The 16,321-nt window shown below is 42.1% G+C and overlaps 1 protein-coding gene across 6 annotated transcripts in view; it reads right to left on the reverse strand.

Moving 5' to 3' along the window:
• atrnl1b (attractin-like 1b) overlaps positions 1-16,321 on the reverse strand; it is a 713,064-nt gene that overhangs the window by 513,119 nt on the left and 183,624 nt on the right. For 5 of the 6 annotated variants that reach the window (XM_068002149.1, XM_068002150.1, XM_068002151.1 and 2 more), the window contains exon 18: positions 4,890-5,108. In XM_068002149.1, coding sequence (XP_067858250.1) covers positions 4,890-5,108 — 219 coding nt within the window. Of the gene's footprint in view, positions 1-4,889; positions 5,109-6,681; positions 7,130-16,321 lie in introns of those variants that run through there. The other variant, XM_068002154.1, reaches the window with a different exon arrangement.

Below are 16,321 nucleotides of genomic sequence, written 5' to 3' on the forward strand. Positions count from 1 at the left end.
TCCGCCCGCTGCACAGCTTTCCAGTGCGAAACCTGGAAGCACAGGTAAGTGGATCCAATTAGCCTGCATTTCCGTGCGGAGCACCCAGATTTCACTGGGCGCGTTACCCACACGCCCAGTCGACACCCCGCTGCAAACCCGCCACCCTCCTAGTATCGGGCCCAATGTCTCGAGGCAAACAAAGACCTAAAAATAGAAGCCGCTTCTGTCCAATCCCAAACTGGATAGCTACATAAATTGAGGCCAAGGTGATCTTTTAAAATAAAATTTCAATTTCATTTCCAACACTTTTGAGTTCCCAAAACTCCCACAATGCTACGACATCCAGCAATAAAAGGAGATGATGTAGTTCACCTGCCAATTGCTCCCTTTTGTTCTAATCACCAGAAATAAAGAACCAAATAAAACTGGTTGGGCATGAAGAGGGAAAAAGTATGGAAAATGCATACTTTGATACACAGATAAATGGCACAATCCTCCATGTTACCATCTAACATGGAGTGCTAACAAACATTTTTGGGAATAGGCTGCCTCTTGACACAACTTGAAAACATGAGGATAAATTACATAAAACAAAACATGTTGCTTCTTCTCTGTAACGACTTTAAATAAAATGACATCAGCCTATAAATGCACAAAATACCTCATTGTAAAATCATTTGCACAGTGTCTTGTCTGGTGCAAAAATGTGTGGTATTGATTTTTTTTTTACAATCATTATCTTTAAATCTTGGCATTGTGGATTTCTGCAAAAATTACATAGCATAAATATAACCTTGGATAAAAGAGCAAAGATTTAAACCTGCCTTCTGCAAACAATGTCCAGAATTTGTCATAAGCTAGGTATTTAACAGAATAAAATTGAACATATATAATATTCATTATACTGTTCTTAAACAAAATTAATAAAACTAATAAATTTAATGGGCAGTTCCTCACAAATATTTAGTAAAACAAAAAAGTTATAGCCTTGTTAGTCAAGCAGGAAGAAGGACAATTTAGCTCCTATCCTGTCAAAAATTTTACAAGGACCAGGGCCCTTTTATTTTGATCTCATTTAAAAGCATCTGGCTTGCTGAGTGTCAACTCTTGCTGATCTCAGATCTCTGCCAATACCACACTGTAACCAGCTGCTATGAGATGCACAAGACTGCCCTCGGGTGACTAGCTCTCAATTTTCTCTGCGGGTAAATGTTTATTCCAGCTCAGTACCTACCACGTTGGCATAGTTGATATTGAGAGCTATGTATGGGTACAAGTATGGCTATGCTGCAAGAATTTTATGGAATAAAATGGTTGAACTGTTTTCTGCAGTTTATAGTAATAGTACAATATAACAATAGTATTAACAGTGTGATCAACACAAATACTATAACTAATTGGCACAGTAAAATGGATCCCTGAGCACTGTGCCACAGAGAGTTAGAAAGTACATATCTGTCTGCAATTTCCCCATGATAAGTTCTGTTCTCAACCAAACTGTAGTGAGTGGCGGGTTACCAAACAGAAGCTCGGGGATTCCTCAAAGAAAGAGAGGAGAATTCAAAGAGGGAAGGAAGAGGCACAATGGGAGTTATGCAGGCTGTTCTTGTATACCTCACAGCAGTCAGTTACAGGAGTGTTAGCCTGGAAACAGATGATCTGACTGCATTCATGGCCCAATACATTGCTACAAGAAACAGAAAATAAATTAAAACAAAAAAACCTTTAGGGGTCACAAAAACGTTGTGTTCTGTACTTGAATGGATACATGCGTAGATAAGCTTGCAGAGTGAATTTCTCTTTCAATCTCCTTATCGTATCCTATGCCACAACTCCCCAAATGGTCAGAGATGGAAACCTTCTGCATGTATCTCCCAAAACAGAAGTATTAGGGTCTGATCCAAAAATGAATCAAAGGCAGAGAATCAAAGACATTTCAGCACAGAGGCTTTTTGGCCATCTTGCTTAGACTGTGATCACTCCATATCAAAACTATTCACTTGCATTTCCATGTTTCTTCTCCATACTTTTTGTATTAAATATGTTTCTTTTTCATGTGTTTACCTAATTGCTTCAAAATGATGTGATTGACTCAGCTTCAAAAGCCACTTGTGGTGCTGCATTCCATTTGTTGTTAACACTTTGCATGAAAAAATTCTTCTAACCTCGCTCTTTATGCTTTTAGTATTAATCCTAATCCTGACAAACAAACTGTGCAATTCACGATAAGCCTGCTTTAAAAATTCTGAACACTTCTATTTGAACACTTCTATTAGACCCCCCTTGACTTTCTCTGGTCCAGCGAATACAGTTCTAGTTTTTCCAATTCTCTCATCAGAATTATATCTTCTCATCACTGATATCAATCTATTTTGTATTTTATCCATGGTCACAACAACCTTTCTATAATAAAATGCCCAAAACTACACACACTATTGCAACTGTAACTGTGACCTTTCCAGACTGTTGTATTCAATGTCCCCATATATAAACCCAGAATCTTGTTTCTCATTCCTAGAACACTGTTCACTCGCAATCTTCCTTTAAACACTCTGTGCATTATTTTGTTCTTCCACCCCATTGATAATTTTACCATTTAGAGTTCATTTCTATTCTCTGTTCTTTATCCCCCAAAATGAACTAGCTAACATTTATCTACACTGTATAATACACTGATAAATATTTGCCATATACCTACCAACTCCCTTAAGCTGTCTGTCCTCCTGCAGTCTCCCACATCCTTCCTCACAGCTTGCCAGTTTGATAGCATCAGCCAATATTGATATTATTCCATCTGTGCACATGTCTGAATTGTCCCTGTATCTAGAGAACAGAGGTTCCAATACAGATTGCCAGGGTATAACCTACCAATGTAGAGAAACATTAATTTTGTCCTATTTTCAACTTTATATCCTTCAAGCATTATTCCATCGCTGCCATCGTTTTAACTTTAATGTCATGGGCCTTAATTTTCAGAATATGTCTTTTGTGTGGTACACTGTCAAATGGTTTATGAAAATTGAAATATACAACATTTGCTGAATTCACTGTCTACAAGCTCATCAATTTTCTTCAGAATATGACTAATTTAGCCAAGCATGACCTGTCCTTTATAAATCTGCTTCTTATTAAGCCTCATCTTTTCAAATGGGACATTGCGGAGACAAATATGAAATTAACTCTTATTATTTACTCGGGTGCAACTGAACCTACTAACAGGCAGGCTGTTGGACCCTCTTTGCTACATGAGGCATTGATGTAATCCAATGTTAAGGCATCATGTCCTGTTGCCTAGTGGGACAACATGGAATGATTGACACATCCCATAAAATGGCCCAAATAAAGATGATTATAATACTATCTCCAATTTCACCACAAAAACTCAATGAATAGTTCACATATCTCTTTTGGCAGCAGTAGGAAACGGAGATCTCAAAACTGTCAATTAATACATCTCGCTCTGGTTCTCCTTCCCTAGTGCATGGGATGGAACTTATTCACAATGTTACAGTTGTATCATTTAAATTTTCTCTTATTTGCTGCATGTAGTGCATGGTAGCCGTTTAACCTTTAACTGTCGTTCAACGATTGTTGCTGCCGTTAACTCCTAAAATGGAAATTCAGCAATCATTGAAAAGAAGCCTGGACCATTGTCCGAGACAGTCACAGTCAACTAACTCTGAATTTAGCCATTTTATAGACACTAAATCTTTGGTCAGACTTCACTCCTGAATCCCGCATGCCTAAAACCGTAACAGTACCCTCCTGTAGCTGGCTCAAACATCTATGCAGCAATTTTCTCCCATTTATAAATGACCACTGTGCAGTGAAAGATAAAGATAAGTCAATTTAAAGAAAAAAGTCATTTTACATGCCCTTTTGAAACCTATCTGGAGATTATGTAGATGATTTTAAGAACTGGTGAGCACAAGAACAGATTTTGAAGCAAATTCTGTGGAAATCAACATCCTTTTCCAATACTAAAAGTGCTAGTAGCTAATTAGGTCAGGTAGTAGTTGAGTCTTATGACAGTTAGGCACTTGGTTAAAGGAGAAGGATCATCCAGCATGCAGTACTTTCTTTATGAGGTACTTTTTCCATCTATAGAATATCAGAAAATGGTACAAATCACAAATATTGTCCTTTTTTTAAAATTATTGAATTTCTTCCCTAAATAGTGACCTGCCATTTCGATTTCCCCTATGCCACAAAGTAGGTGACTGATGTACAGGGGAGTATCTCCACAAAACTATCGAGAAATCTGCACTTGGGACTGGCTTGGATAAATTTCCAAAGGCACACAATTTTGGAAAAGATGGTGACTGCAGAGGACCCCCATTGTTTCTCATCACCAATCTTCTCAATTGGACATGACAGACATTTTTCTTGAAAGAAAATAAGGAGCTAAAAGTTCCGTATTACAAAATCATTTAACTGTCAACATCTTGTATTTATATAGCGCCTTTAATGTAGTAAAAACATCCCACGGCGCTTCACAGGAATGTTATCAGACAAAATCTGTCAAAGAATTATATATACGATTCTCATGTATATAGTGATTTTTTTTCTTTCTTTAATAAATCGCGAGAATCCATTAGCATTCAATTTGTGACTAAAGGCATACATCGACAAAGCCAATTCAGGACCACGTAAGTATTTAATTCACACTGGGTCATTTCATACATAATTGCAGAAATTACTGTATTGATATCAGAACATGAACATTTACACTAAAACAGTGAACTAAAGTATAAGTTGTGTCTGTCTAATAACAGCATTAGTAGCGCCTATGGTATTATTTAAAATTAATTTGGCTCATTTTATAATTGATTATTTCAATATTGTGTTCTTTAACTATTCTTAGCTAACATAAAGCTACAGATTAGTGGTGCAGCAATAATGCCTACCTGGGCACTGAATGAAAGCCCATTCATTGTTTTTGTCTTTTGGACAAAGGCCTGTATCAAGTGTCATTTCCTGGATATTCTTCCCAGTAGATTTCATTGGTCCCCTTGAAGAGCCTTCTATACATTGACCCTTTCCTGTATTGGTAGGGTCATTGCACCAACCACAACCAGGGTGTTCCAAACACTGTTCACATGTACGAAGTCCAGAACAATTTTGAGCTATGCAAAAAGAAAAATACAAGAAAAAGAAAGTTACATTAAATTATCTTCATTCAAATCAAAAAAATCACAGGCATAGCATTCAGAAATAAAAGCAGAAAATGCTGGAAATACTCAGCAAGTCAGGCATCATCTGTGGAGAAAGAAACAGTTATTGTTTCAAGTTGATGACCTTTAGTCGGAACTGGGCATTCAGATGCAGTTGTGAATAGCATCTGTTATATGAAAATTCTCACATATACCAAGTTCAAATGAATCCTCCATCACATAGAACATTGTCAACTCAGCAGGGAGTGTAAAGTGAAATTTTGTTATAATGGCCAGGCCATATAATAAACTTTTAGCAAATTATTAGACATTTTGTGCAATTTTCATGAATCCATTTTGTGCTGACAGCATTCCTTGTCTCAGTACTCCTTTCCATGATCATTCTACAATAGATATCTACATTTTCAGTGCAGACAGGAGATCTTTCAGGCATTATAATGTAGAGGCAGTCCTACAATTACATTTCTCATTAAATGCATTCTCAAGAATAGAAAATCTAATTGTACTTTCTCCAATATCAGCTTTGGCGTCAGCACTTGTTCTTGTGCTGTACATCACACAGAGTAATATTTTAGAAACCCAGCTTTAATAAATCACGAGAAACCATTAGCATTCAATTTGTGATGAAAGGCATACATCGACAAATCATGTTAAACCAAACTGAGCAACAAAACAAAAACGGCAACATTTAGAACCAGAAAAGAAAAGGAGGTAGTAGGTACTTAATTTGGGAGGAAATGCAGATGTTCAAAGTGATTGCATCAGCTAACACTGTGTCCACCAATGACAAAGCATAGAACAATCTAGTGAACTAAAGGTGAAATAGTAGCTACGTTCATGCAGTACAAATGTGCTATTAGACACCACTGGTATGAAATGTATGGTATTCTAATTGCAGGAAATCGGGATTGCAACTGATTGTCTGCACTCAGATAAAATTACATATATTTAAGCAACAGTAAATGAACTGTTCTCAATTACTTGGTCTGCTTTGCCAGATTCCAGAAGTAGTTATCTAATCAAGGCACTGATGTCAAGGAAGTCAATGTGACCTTTTATTACGTCATACTCCCTTTAAATTACTTCTAATCATTAAATATTTGGATTTTTCTGTGTTCGAATCTTGTTTAATCCTTTAAAAGATACAATCATCTAACCTAGCACAACCTTACTGTAATATCAACCTACCACACATTGGCCCCTATACACTACCATCAAGCAATGTCTTTACAAAGTGAAGCAATAGATTTTTATTCTCATCAAAAATGGCCCAGAATTTGCTGGAGTGGGGCATCTTGTGGTGAGCGCCGGTGAGTTGGATTTTTCTCTCACCCTTCAGCGACAATTAATTTTGCGCTGCAAATTGCTGGAAGTGTGAATTAATAACCGGGGTGGGGGGGGGGCATCTGAGACCTTGGTGAATGACAGGACCAATAGTCTATCTCCTTAACCCAATGGAACTTAAGGATCTGAAGTGGCAGCTTGAACATCTGATTATTTAAACAAAGTTTATTAAAATGTCATCAAATTACATGCAGGAAAATGTGTAGTTCTAAGTTTTTTTGCCTATGGAACATGACACAAACAGATGAATAAAACAAACAGTCTCCTGCCTAGGGTTCAGAAGTTTTTAATTCATGAAATTCAGGAACCGAAGGCAGCTGCTGCCTTCAGGCGAAAGCTACGTATTTTATAGCAATTCAGAACAAATCAAATTTGATGATCTTCCTCCCTGCTGGTCAGAAACATTTCTTGCTTTTCCAGCCAGATACGAGCCCGCGCATTCTCAATCAACGACATTCGCATCCAGTAAAGGACTTTCCAATCTGTGCTCTTTGTTTCCTTTCAGTTCTACGGTAGCGTAGTGGTTATGTTACTGGGCTAGTAATCCAGAGGCCTGGACTAAAATCCAGAGTCACGAGTTCAAATCCCGCCACGGCGGCTGGTGAATTTAAATTCAATTAAATAAAAATCTGGAATTAAAAATACTAGTATCAGTAATGATGGCCATGAAACTACTGGATTGTCGTAAAAACCCATCTGGTTCACTAATGTCCTTTAGGGAAGGAAACCTGCCGTCCTTACCCGGTCTGGCCTATATGTGACTCCAGACCCACAGCAATGTGGTTGATTCTTAATTGCCCTCTTAGGGATGGGCAATAAATGCCGGCCTTGCCAGCGACGCCCACATCCCGTGAACGAATAAAAAAAAATTTTTTTTAAATTTAGTGGTATTCCCTAATGCATTTCTTTTCTCCGTGAAGAATTTACTTCCTTTTATAATTTCCCCAGTTTAACTTGCATCCTGGTTGCATGCTTTATGTGGCACCTGCAGAACAATTATCATTAATTGCTAACTGAATTCAAAGTGGAAGGCCACTGGAATCATAAATTACCACATTAACAGGGTCCTTACGCCGTGAAATAGCAGCCCTAACTTTCTGGGGCGAGTTTAACTCGTTTTTACAGCACAAATCCAGCAATTTCTTGACACTCATGTGGAGGTGGATGATGAGCTCCGGTTTTTGTTAGGCTAAAGGCAGAGCGGCACAAGTCATCCAGCAATTTGTGGCAATTGGCAACTCACGCCGTACCTCTTCCTCACCACAAATTGTTGCATTTTTTTTTACACATTGATAAAAGGCGTGTGCCGTGAACCTGCCATTATTTTTGCAGCAAATTCTGGGCTAATATGTTTTTTTCCTACCCAAGACTCTCCTTCCCTCTCAGGATAAGTCACTGAACCTTTTACTTCTTTCATCTGTGGCCTTTTAAAACAATTTCCAAAGTAAAAGGGCAGTAGTCAGAGTGTACTCGAAAGAGAACGCTACATATTCTATCAAGTATGTAAATGGACTTTAATGGTCTCCGTTTCCAAATACAATTACATTTTGTGACAGCAGATCTAGTACTAAAAATATCTAAAACTTATAAACGTTTAAATGTATTACTTTTATGACCCCAAGTTTCTCAACAAACCAGCATATTCCAATTCATTTTCTATTATACTGAAAACTTCAGCAACCCTAAGGGCACAAATTAGACCAAATATATTTGGATTCTTTAAAGCTGCAAAACAATGTCCAAAATGGCTGTGCAATAAATGTTTACAACTTATTTCTAAATTGTAGATGTAGAAAATACTGTTGGGATAGGTATTTTTCTAACTCTTACAAGATTTAAGGTTTCCTTGTATAAAACCTTGGTTAGACCACACGGAGTACTGTACACAGTTCAGATCTCCATATTATAAAAAAGACATAGAGGCTTTGGAGAAGGTACAAAAAAGATTCACAAGTATGATACCATAACTGAGAGGATATACTCATGAAGGCTGAACAGGCTGGAGCTCTTTTTTCCAGAAAAGAGAAAGCTGAGGGGTGACCTGATAGAGATCTTTAAGATAATGAAAGGGTTTTATAGAGTAGGCGTAGAGAAAATGTTTCCACTTGTGGGGGGAGTCCAAAACTAGAGATCATAAATATAAAATAGTCACTCATAAATCCAATAGGGAATTCAGGAGAAACTTCTTTACCCAAAGAGTGGTAAGAGTGTAGAACGCGTTACCACAAGGGGTAGTTGAAACAAATAGCATAGATGCATTTAAGGGGAAACTAGGTAAGTACACAAAGGAGAAAGGAGTAGAAGGATATGCTGATGAGGTTAGATGAAGCAGGGTGGGAGGAGGCTTGTGTGAAATATAAACGCTGGCATAGACCAGTTGGTCCGAATGGCCTGTTCCTGTGCTGCAGACTTGATGTAATTTTACGGCTGTCACAACAAAAAATATCTTAGGCTCCAGGGAAAAACAGGAAATCTAAAAGAATAGAAATCTACAATGTAAGGCCATTCTATGTCACATCAAAGTTTCGGCATGTGACACATCAACAATGTTCGCTGTCACTACAGTACTTATTACAAAAGATCTGTCTTTTGATGAGAAAAAAAGGTTCTCAACATTAATCTTTTCAAAAATACTTTTAAATGGAAAGTTTTTCAGATGCACTCACTTCACTGTCCTCTAGACCTCAGATGAGCATGCAGTTTACTGCACTGGCTTTTTCACAAGGCCACAGGTTGTAATCAAAGGTGGTTTTCTATCAGTTCATTCATAGACGGTTTTAATCTGTGCTATCCAATAGCCTTATTGCATTCATTTACAAATTTCTTGTAGGTAGCACACTAAGTCACATTAGGTAGGACTATCAACTCAATCTTTGAAACAGAAAACTTATTTCAGAGAAAAGGAAAATTACAATGATAATACAATAGAAGATTAAGGCACTAGATAGTTAATTGAATAAAGAAATAATCTCCCCACCACGTGTGCCAGAGTTACTTAGCAACTTAATCCTAATAGGAATATCAAAAGTGAATAGTTTTCATAAAATACACGTGTAAAAGTCACCTCTGACCAGAGTACAATTGGCAATTGCTTACAGGCAAGCAACTGTCAGATTATACAACGCAACCCACTTAGAAAGGTGAAGTGTAAGGACTCCCATTTCTGTTTCAACGTGATTTCCAATACACAATGTATATTAGCTGATGTCCTGTGATTTTGCTCACTGAAAGTAAAAATTATGCCTTTCTTTCATCATTATTTCTCTGCTCCCATTTTTTTGGGTGTTCTCTGTATTTTTCCCTTCCAGTCTTTTCTCATTCTCTCGACAAGGCCTCATACATTTTTCTCCATGTGATATCTGTTCTCTGTTTTCTAACACTCTTCAGGGCCCCGATATTACCAGGGAGGCGGGTTGGCAGCGGGGGGTCGACTGGACATGTGGGTACTCCGCCCAGTTAAAAAAAAAATCGGTGGGTTCCTCACGCGATAGCGAGTAAATTGAAGCCACGAACCTTGGTTTCCGGGTTTCCCGTTGGAAACCTGCGCAGCGGGCAGACTGCGCACCAGCATCACAGGCTGTCAGGTGGAAGAGCCCTGTTTAAAGGGGCAGTCCTCCAATGCTGCTCCTGCAGCAAACAACCAAAACAGAAGCATGTAGCAAACCAGGGGAAAGGCTGCTCCCAGGTTTAGTGATGCCTCACTCCAGGTGTGACTGAATGGGGTGAGGAGGAGGAAGAGGAGGAGGGACATATTCTACCCGGTTGACGGGAGGAAGTGGCCTCCCTCTGCTACAAAGGCCTGGCTTGAGGTGGCAGAGGAGGTCAGCAGCAGCAGCAGCATCATCTCGCGCACCTGGATCCAGTGCAGGAAGCGCTTCAATAACCTAACTAGGTCAGCCAAAGTGAGTACACTTACTCATACTCCTACACTCAGTCCTCCACATCACCACCCCCACCCCACAACTCCTTCGGGACTGCCAACATGACTCTTTCACATCACTCCTCACACCCACTCAAACCTCATCCTCAACTTACCTGCACTTACTCACCTCCCCAGTACTCATCCCACCACTACCACTCAACCCAATCCTCATACAATGTCATGGCTCTGTCTCATACTCACCCTCTGATGCATCACTTTCACAGTCACCCTCACCCAAACCAATGCATTCGGCGGTTGGCCATGTCACCATCACTCACTCATGCCTCTCTACTTTCTCCCCTTATAGGAGGAGAGCCCAGAATGCACGGGAGAGGGCAAAGACCGGATGGGGGGGGGGGGTCGCAACATCCGGTGGTCCTCACGGACGCAGAGCAGGAGGCTCTCGAATTGAGCCACACCCTCAAGTGCCTGTCCGTGGGGGACACCGAGACTGGCACCCGACGGCTGGTGACAGAACTTTAACATTCAGCACTCACAATAGCAAATGATGTTAACATGCCTTGCCATCTTCAGCACCTCAACATCTGTCATCATGCTTAATATTGCCTTCTGTTCTCTTACAGTGCCTTCAGCGACTGCCATGACTGTGGAGGGCAATTCCTCAGAGGACCTGCCGGCCTCTGAGGGGGCACCGTCACATCTGAGCGAGCCATCCACCAGCGCAGATACACACACCTCGGTGGGTCCCCGTCCTCACTTAGTTGGGGTTGCACATGGTGAGTCACCACACACTTGAGCACGAGCAGACACTGGTGACGGGGCAGCTGTGGAGAGTCCGAGTCGGTGGGAGCTTCTTCTCCAGGCTCTGCTCTGCTAGACACAGATGCTGAACCCTGGGGGCCATCCACGAAAACGAAACTGATCGAGGGGCAGCAGCACATTTGCGAGGTGCTAGAACAGGTGTCATGCACGCTCTCCACAATCGTGCAGAGGATAGAGGATTCCGACTCTTGCATGAGTGGAATACCGTCACAGGGACATGAAGGCATCTCTGAGATAGTATCGTGGGTAAGTGCGAGAATGTCTGCGATGGAGGGAAGGCTAGCCTCCATCGAGCTTCAAACACGGCTCAACAATGAGGCCATTGAGGCCCTGACAACGCCGTTCAGACTCAGGGTGAGCAGCTTTCTGCCGCCTTAAACAGGCAAGCAGATACATTAGCACTGGCCTTACACGGCTTCACACATGTCCTCCAAACTGTCGTCCAGCAGAGTGGTAGGAGTGATGTGGGCCTGGCCCAGGAGAGGAATGATGGCAAAAGGAGACATGGAAGTGGGGACGCCACTCAAAGCATTTCCACGTCTCACCCGTTGACCACCTGGAGAGGAGGCAGCATTGCAGGTACTGGTTGAGAGGGGGGCAAGTCTGCCCCTGCACAGGTGCAGGTGGAGCAGTCTTTGGAGGGGCCCTCACGGGCACCAAAACCCAGAGGACGTCGGCCCAAAGCATCTAATCGGTCAGGGCATGAAGAGCAACCTGCCACTACCTCTGCTGCAGTCACAGGGGAAGCACCATATAGGAGTAGTAGGAAGCATAAGCCAAAGATTTTGTGAGCACAAAGGGGATGCACAAGGGTGTTTGACGCTTTGTCATGTTTTTTTTAAATTTACATTTGTTTTGTTTTCCACTCACAATAAATCTTATCACCATTACTGCCACATCTTGCCCATTCTTGACTGGCTTGTGCAATAACTCCCTTTCATGAGGTTCACCATGAACACCCACACTTGATGCCACCCACTGGGTCAGTCTACAGTGGGTGTAGGTGTAGTTGCACGACTATTTTGTTCAAGGGGCGGGGGAGGGGGCTGGTGTGGCCGCTCCTCTGTCCAGGCGGTGAGCACTGGACTCTTCACACTATCTGATGTTAGAAGAACCGTTCACATATCAGTGACACCCTGGCCTCACGAGCAGCCAGGTGAGCCACTGTTCTGCCCATGGGTTGCTCCTCCTCCTCCTCCTCCTCAATACGGCTAGCAGATGTGGATGTGGCCTCCTCCAGCGGCACCCCTCTCTGTTGTGCAGGGCACAACAGACTATAATGCGTCCCACTCTGTCTGGTACGTATTGATGCGCTTCAGATGCCTTGATCGTTCTGGGGGAGCGCTGGGGCAGCCCTATAGCCTGCTCAATTGTAGGTCTGGTAGCGATGTGGCTGTGGTTATAACGAGGCTGTTGCTCGGTGGTTGGGTTCCTCAGAGGTGTCATGAGCCATGTGTGCAGGGGGTATCCTGCCAGCCCTTGCAGGTGTTGGGTGCGTGGAAGAGGGGCGGGATGTTGGGCTCCTGGAGGATGAAGGAATCGTGGCAGCTGCCAGGGTGAAGGAACACGTGAAGGAATCTCTTGTGTGGTCACAGATGAGCTGAGTGTTGGAGTGACAGCCCTTCCTGTTGACGAACAGTCCTGGCTCGTGTGGAGGTGCTCGTATTGCTATAAGGGTGCAATCGATTACACCCTGCACCCGTGGGAAGCCAGCCACAGCGTGGAATCCGACTGCCCTCTCCATCTGGCTGAGGTCATCCATGAGGAAGCTGATATAGTGCGAGGCCCTGCAAAACAAGCAGTCGGTGACCTGCCTTATGCACTTGTGTGCAGATGACAGACACCCCGACAATGTCCCCGGTGGCACCATGGAAGGATCCAGAGGCGAAGAAGTTGAGGGCAGTGGTGACTCCGACAGCGACAGGCAAGAAGATGCTGCTCGGACCAGCTGGAAGCAGCTCGGCAAGAAGGAGGCTGCAGACGTCCGCAATTACCTGGCAACCGAGTCTGAGCCTCCGTATGCACTGCTCCTCAGAGAGGTCCAGGAAGCTGAGCCTCGGTTTGTAGACCCTGTGGCGAAGGTAGTGCCTCCTGCAACGCCGCTCTCTCTGTTGTTGCCCTCCGTGCTGTTGTGCAGGTGCCTGTGGTGCAGCACTGTGTTGTGGAGCTCCACGTGGCGGAGGTGGACGGCGTCCCTGGCGAGGCTGGTGATGTTGCTCATCCTCGGATGAAGTGATGAATGCAGCTATGGTGCCCCCCAATCCTGACGGTGAGAGTTTGAGGGGGTCCACAAAGTAGGTAACCGTGTTTGCACAGCAGAGTTTAGGGTATCAATTAATAATTTTGAGTGGAATGACAAAGGTGTTGCAGCCAAAACTTTGTCTGAAGTGACAGAGTGCCCTGCTGCAATAAATAAGGCATTCCCCCCACCTGTCAAATAAACCTTTGCATCTCCCACTGGCTGCTGGCTGAAACACGGCTGCTTCAACAGGGAGTGTTTCCCACAGCACGGGAAATACGCTGAGAATACTTGAAAATTCCACCCCTGCCAAAATCTCCTGTCAATGAGGTCTGTCTAGGACTTCAACTAAGTATGTAAATTATCATCCCGCCGGCTTTAATTGCCGATGGGAGTGCCGCATGCGGGAGCTGCGTGCGCACCCGAACGAGTCACTGGGGATCCCGGAAGTGGGCGGGTTGGAGCCGGACTCTGGACCCGCTACGGGATTCCCCAATTTTACGAGCCCCCCTGCCGCCAACGCACCTGCTCGACCATCCTAAAATCGACCCCCAGGAATTCTGCCCTTCATTCCATATTTCCCAATCTCTCTATATAGCCGGGATTTTCTGATCAGCATTACTTTAATGCCGTGATAACCCATTTAATTTAAATCCAAGGAAAATCCAGTCTTATGACTCTTACAAATGTTCCTTCACTGATTTAGTCAATTTCTCTGTTGTACCTTTTGTTAAAGCCCTTGAGAAAAGGGAAGATGCCAGCCAACATGCAATAACCTAGAGGGATTGGGTGAGAACTGGTGTAATAAATGCAGATGACAGATTAACTGGGACAAAAATTTTGGGGCTTCAGGGCAGAAAGGCATAGAGGAGGTTAGATTTGGTGTGCGGCAGACAGTGGGAGGCCCAAGGCTGAGGGTTAGAACTGGAGCAAGTGGTGTGGGTCCTTTAAGTACTCAGTGGGGCAAGGGTCTGGGAGCATTGTGTGTGTCTATAAAATAAGATTAGGGAAGGGGCTAAGGTCAGTGATCACTGAAAGAGGCTGGGAACGGAGAACACTGGGTGTGGTGGCAGGAACAATCAGGAATGCTCGGTTCCACAGAGAAGCAGCAAATTCAGAAGTATAACATAGACCTGGGCACAACAATGGGCCATATTGAGTCAATTGTTGCCTTGATGTCAAGGGCAGCTACACTTGCTTCGTTAGCATTCAGCTCCTCCCTGAAAATGCAAGTGCAGGTAGATAAAGCCATGAAAAGGCCAACAGCATTTGAGGTCTTATAGATAGGGCATTGTGTACAAGAACAGATTTACATAAAACATTGGTCAGGCCACAGTTAGAGTACTGTGTGTAGTTTTGGGTGCCCCTTTATAGAAAGAGCATTGAAGCCAAAGAGAGCATATAGCATACATTCACCAGGATGATGCCAGGGATACAAAATTATAGTGATGAGATGGGACTTGAGATACTGCAACTATTTACCCTGGAGCAAAGAAAGCTAACAGGAAATTTCATAAAGGCTTTTAGAGTGAATATGGATGATTTCCTTTGGTTGGGGAGTCGGTGAGCAGGGTCAATTTAAAATGGTCACAGAGTGAGAAGAAAGCTTCCTTTTTCTTTATATAAAAAAAAGAGGATTATTGGAGGATGGAATGTTTTGCCACAGGGAGTGATTGAGGCACAGACCATTGTATTTTTAAGGGAAAAACTGGATACATGTTTGAAGTGGAGGAAGAGACCGGACTAGGGGAAAGAATGGGACAGTAGGATTAGTTTTCGATTGCTCCAACAAGAGTCGCCACAGACACAATGAGCCAAATGGTCTTCTATTCTGTAAAATTCTATAATTCTATAGTGATTAGGCCAATCCTGATTTTCTTTTGCCCTACAGGCAACATGATGCCTCAAAATGCAACATTCTAGATTCACACAAGTCTCCAGTTTTTATTAATGTCTCAGTTTGGAGGAAGCATAGCCACTATTACAAAGTCATACACACAGGCATGAAACATGACTTTAATCCACTTCAATTCGTAGTTTTATTCAGAGTTAATGACCTGCTGTGTGGCATATAATAAAATTACTAGTATCAAAATTAAATTCTGTTGAATGTTTTGCTGGAAAACAACTTTGGAATTGGCATTCAGATATCTCTTTATAGTATCCAATGAACTGTGGTGATCTACAATAATATCGTTAAGTCAATGTAATGGAATTATTTTGTCTGTGGAAATAAGTAAATAACTACCTCTGGGTGCACTCTGTTATAAACTGTTGTATTACTTGGTGGCTTTGGATCCAAAAAGTCCCTATATTTCTCGCTCATGTTGCTTCAGAAAATAAGCATCAGATTCTGCATACAGCCTTTACCTCAAAAAAGACTTGAAAGTTGTCAAAAGAGCGTCAATTTTGCTTACATTTCGTTATTTAATAATATAGTAAGTTCTAAACGGCAGATGTTTGAGGAACTATATAACAAATTCTAAACTACTACTGACCTTTATTTATCCTACAGCCAATTACAGAAAGTGGGGAAATACAAAATCTGTTGTAGAATTTTTTTTAAAAAAACAGTTTTGGTTCTCCTTTAGTTTGTTCTGATAATGTGCAAATTGTATTTTTAAACCTATGAAAAGCTAATATAAACACCTAACTTTAGTTAGGTTCTGGACTTACTTTGTGAAACGAGAAATCACTCGCTGTATTTTTCCCTTGCCAATTTTATCCCCTCCTTTCCTAAACATGTTGGCTCTTTGCTGCAGTGCAGTTACACGGGCACCCTCTGGTACCTCATCCAGGTGGCCACCTTTCACACAAGACTATTGCTATTTTACCATGGGAACGTATCATATTTAGTTCTCATATAACATCTGCACA

The sequence above is a fragment of the Heptranchias perlo genome, chromosome 21, assembly GCF_035084215.1.
Source record: "Heptranchias perlo isolate sHepPer1 chromosome 21, sHepPer1.hap1, whole genome shotgun sequence".
Taxonomy (NCBI): domain Eukaryota; kingdom Metazoa; phylum Chordata; class Chondrichthyes; order Hexanchiformes; family Hexanchidae; genus Heptranchias; species Heptranchias perlo.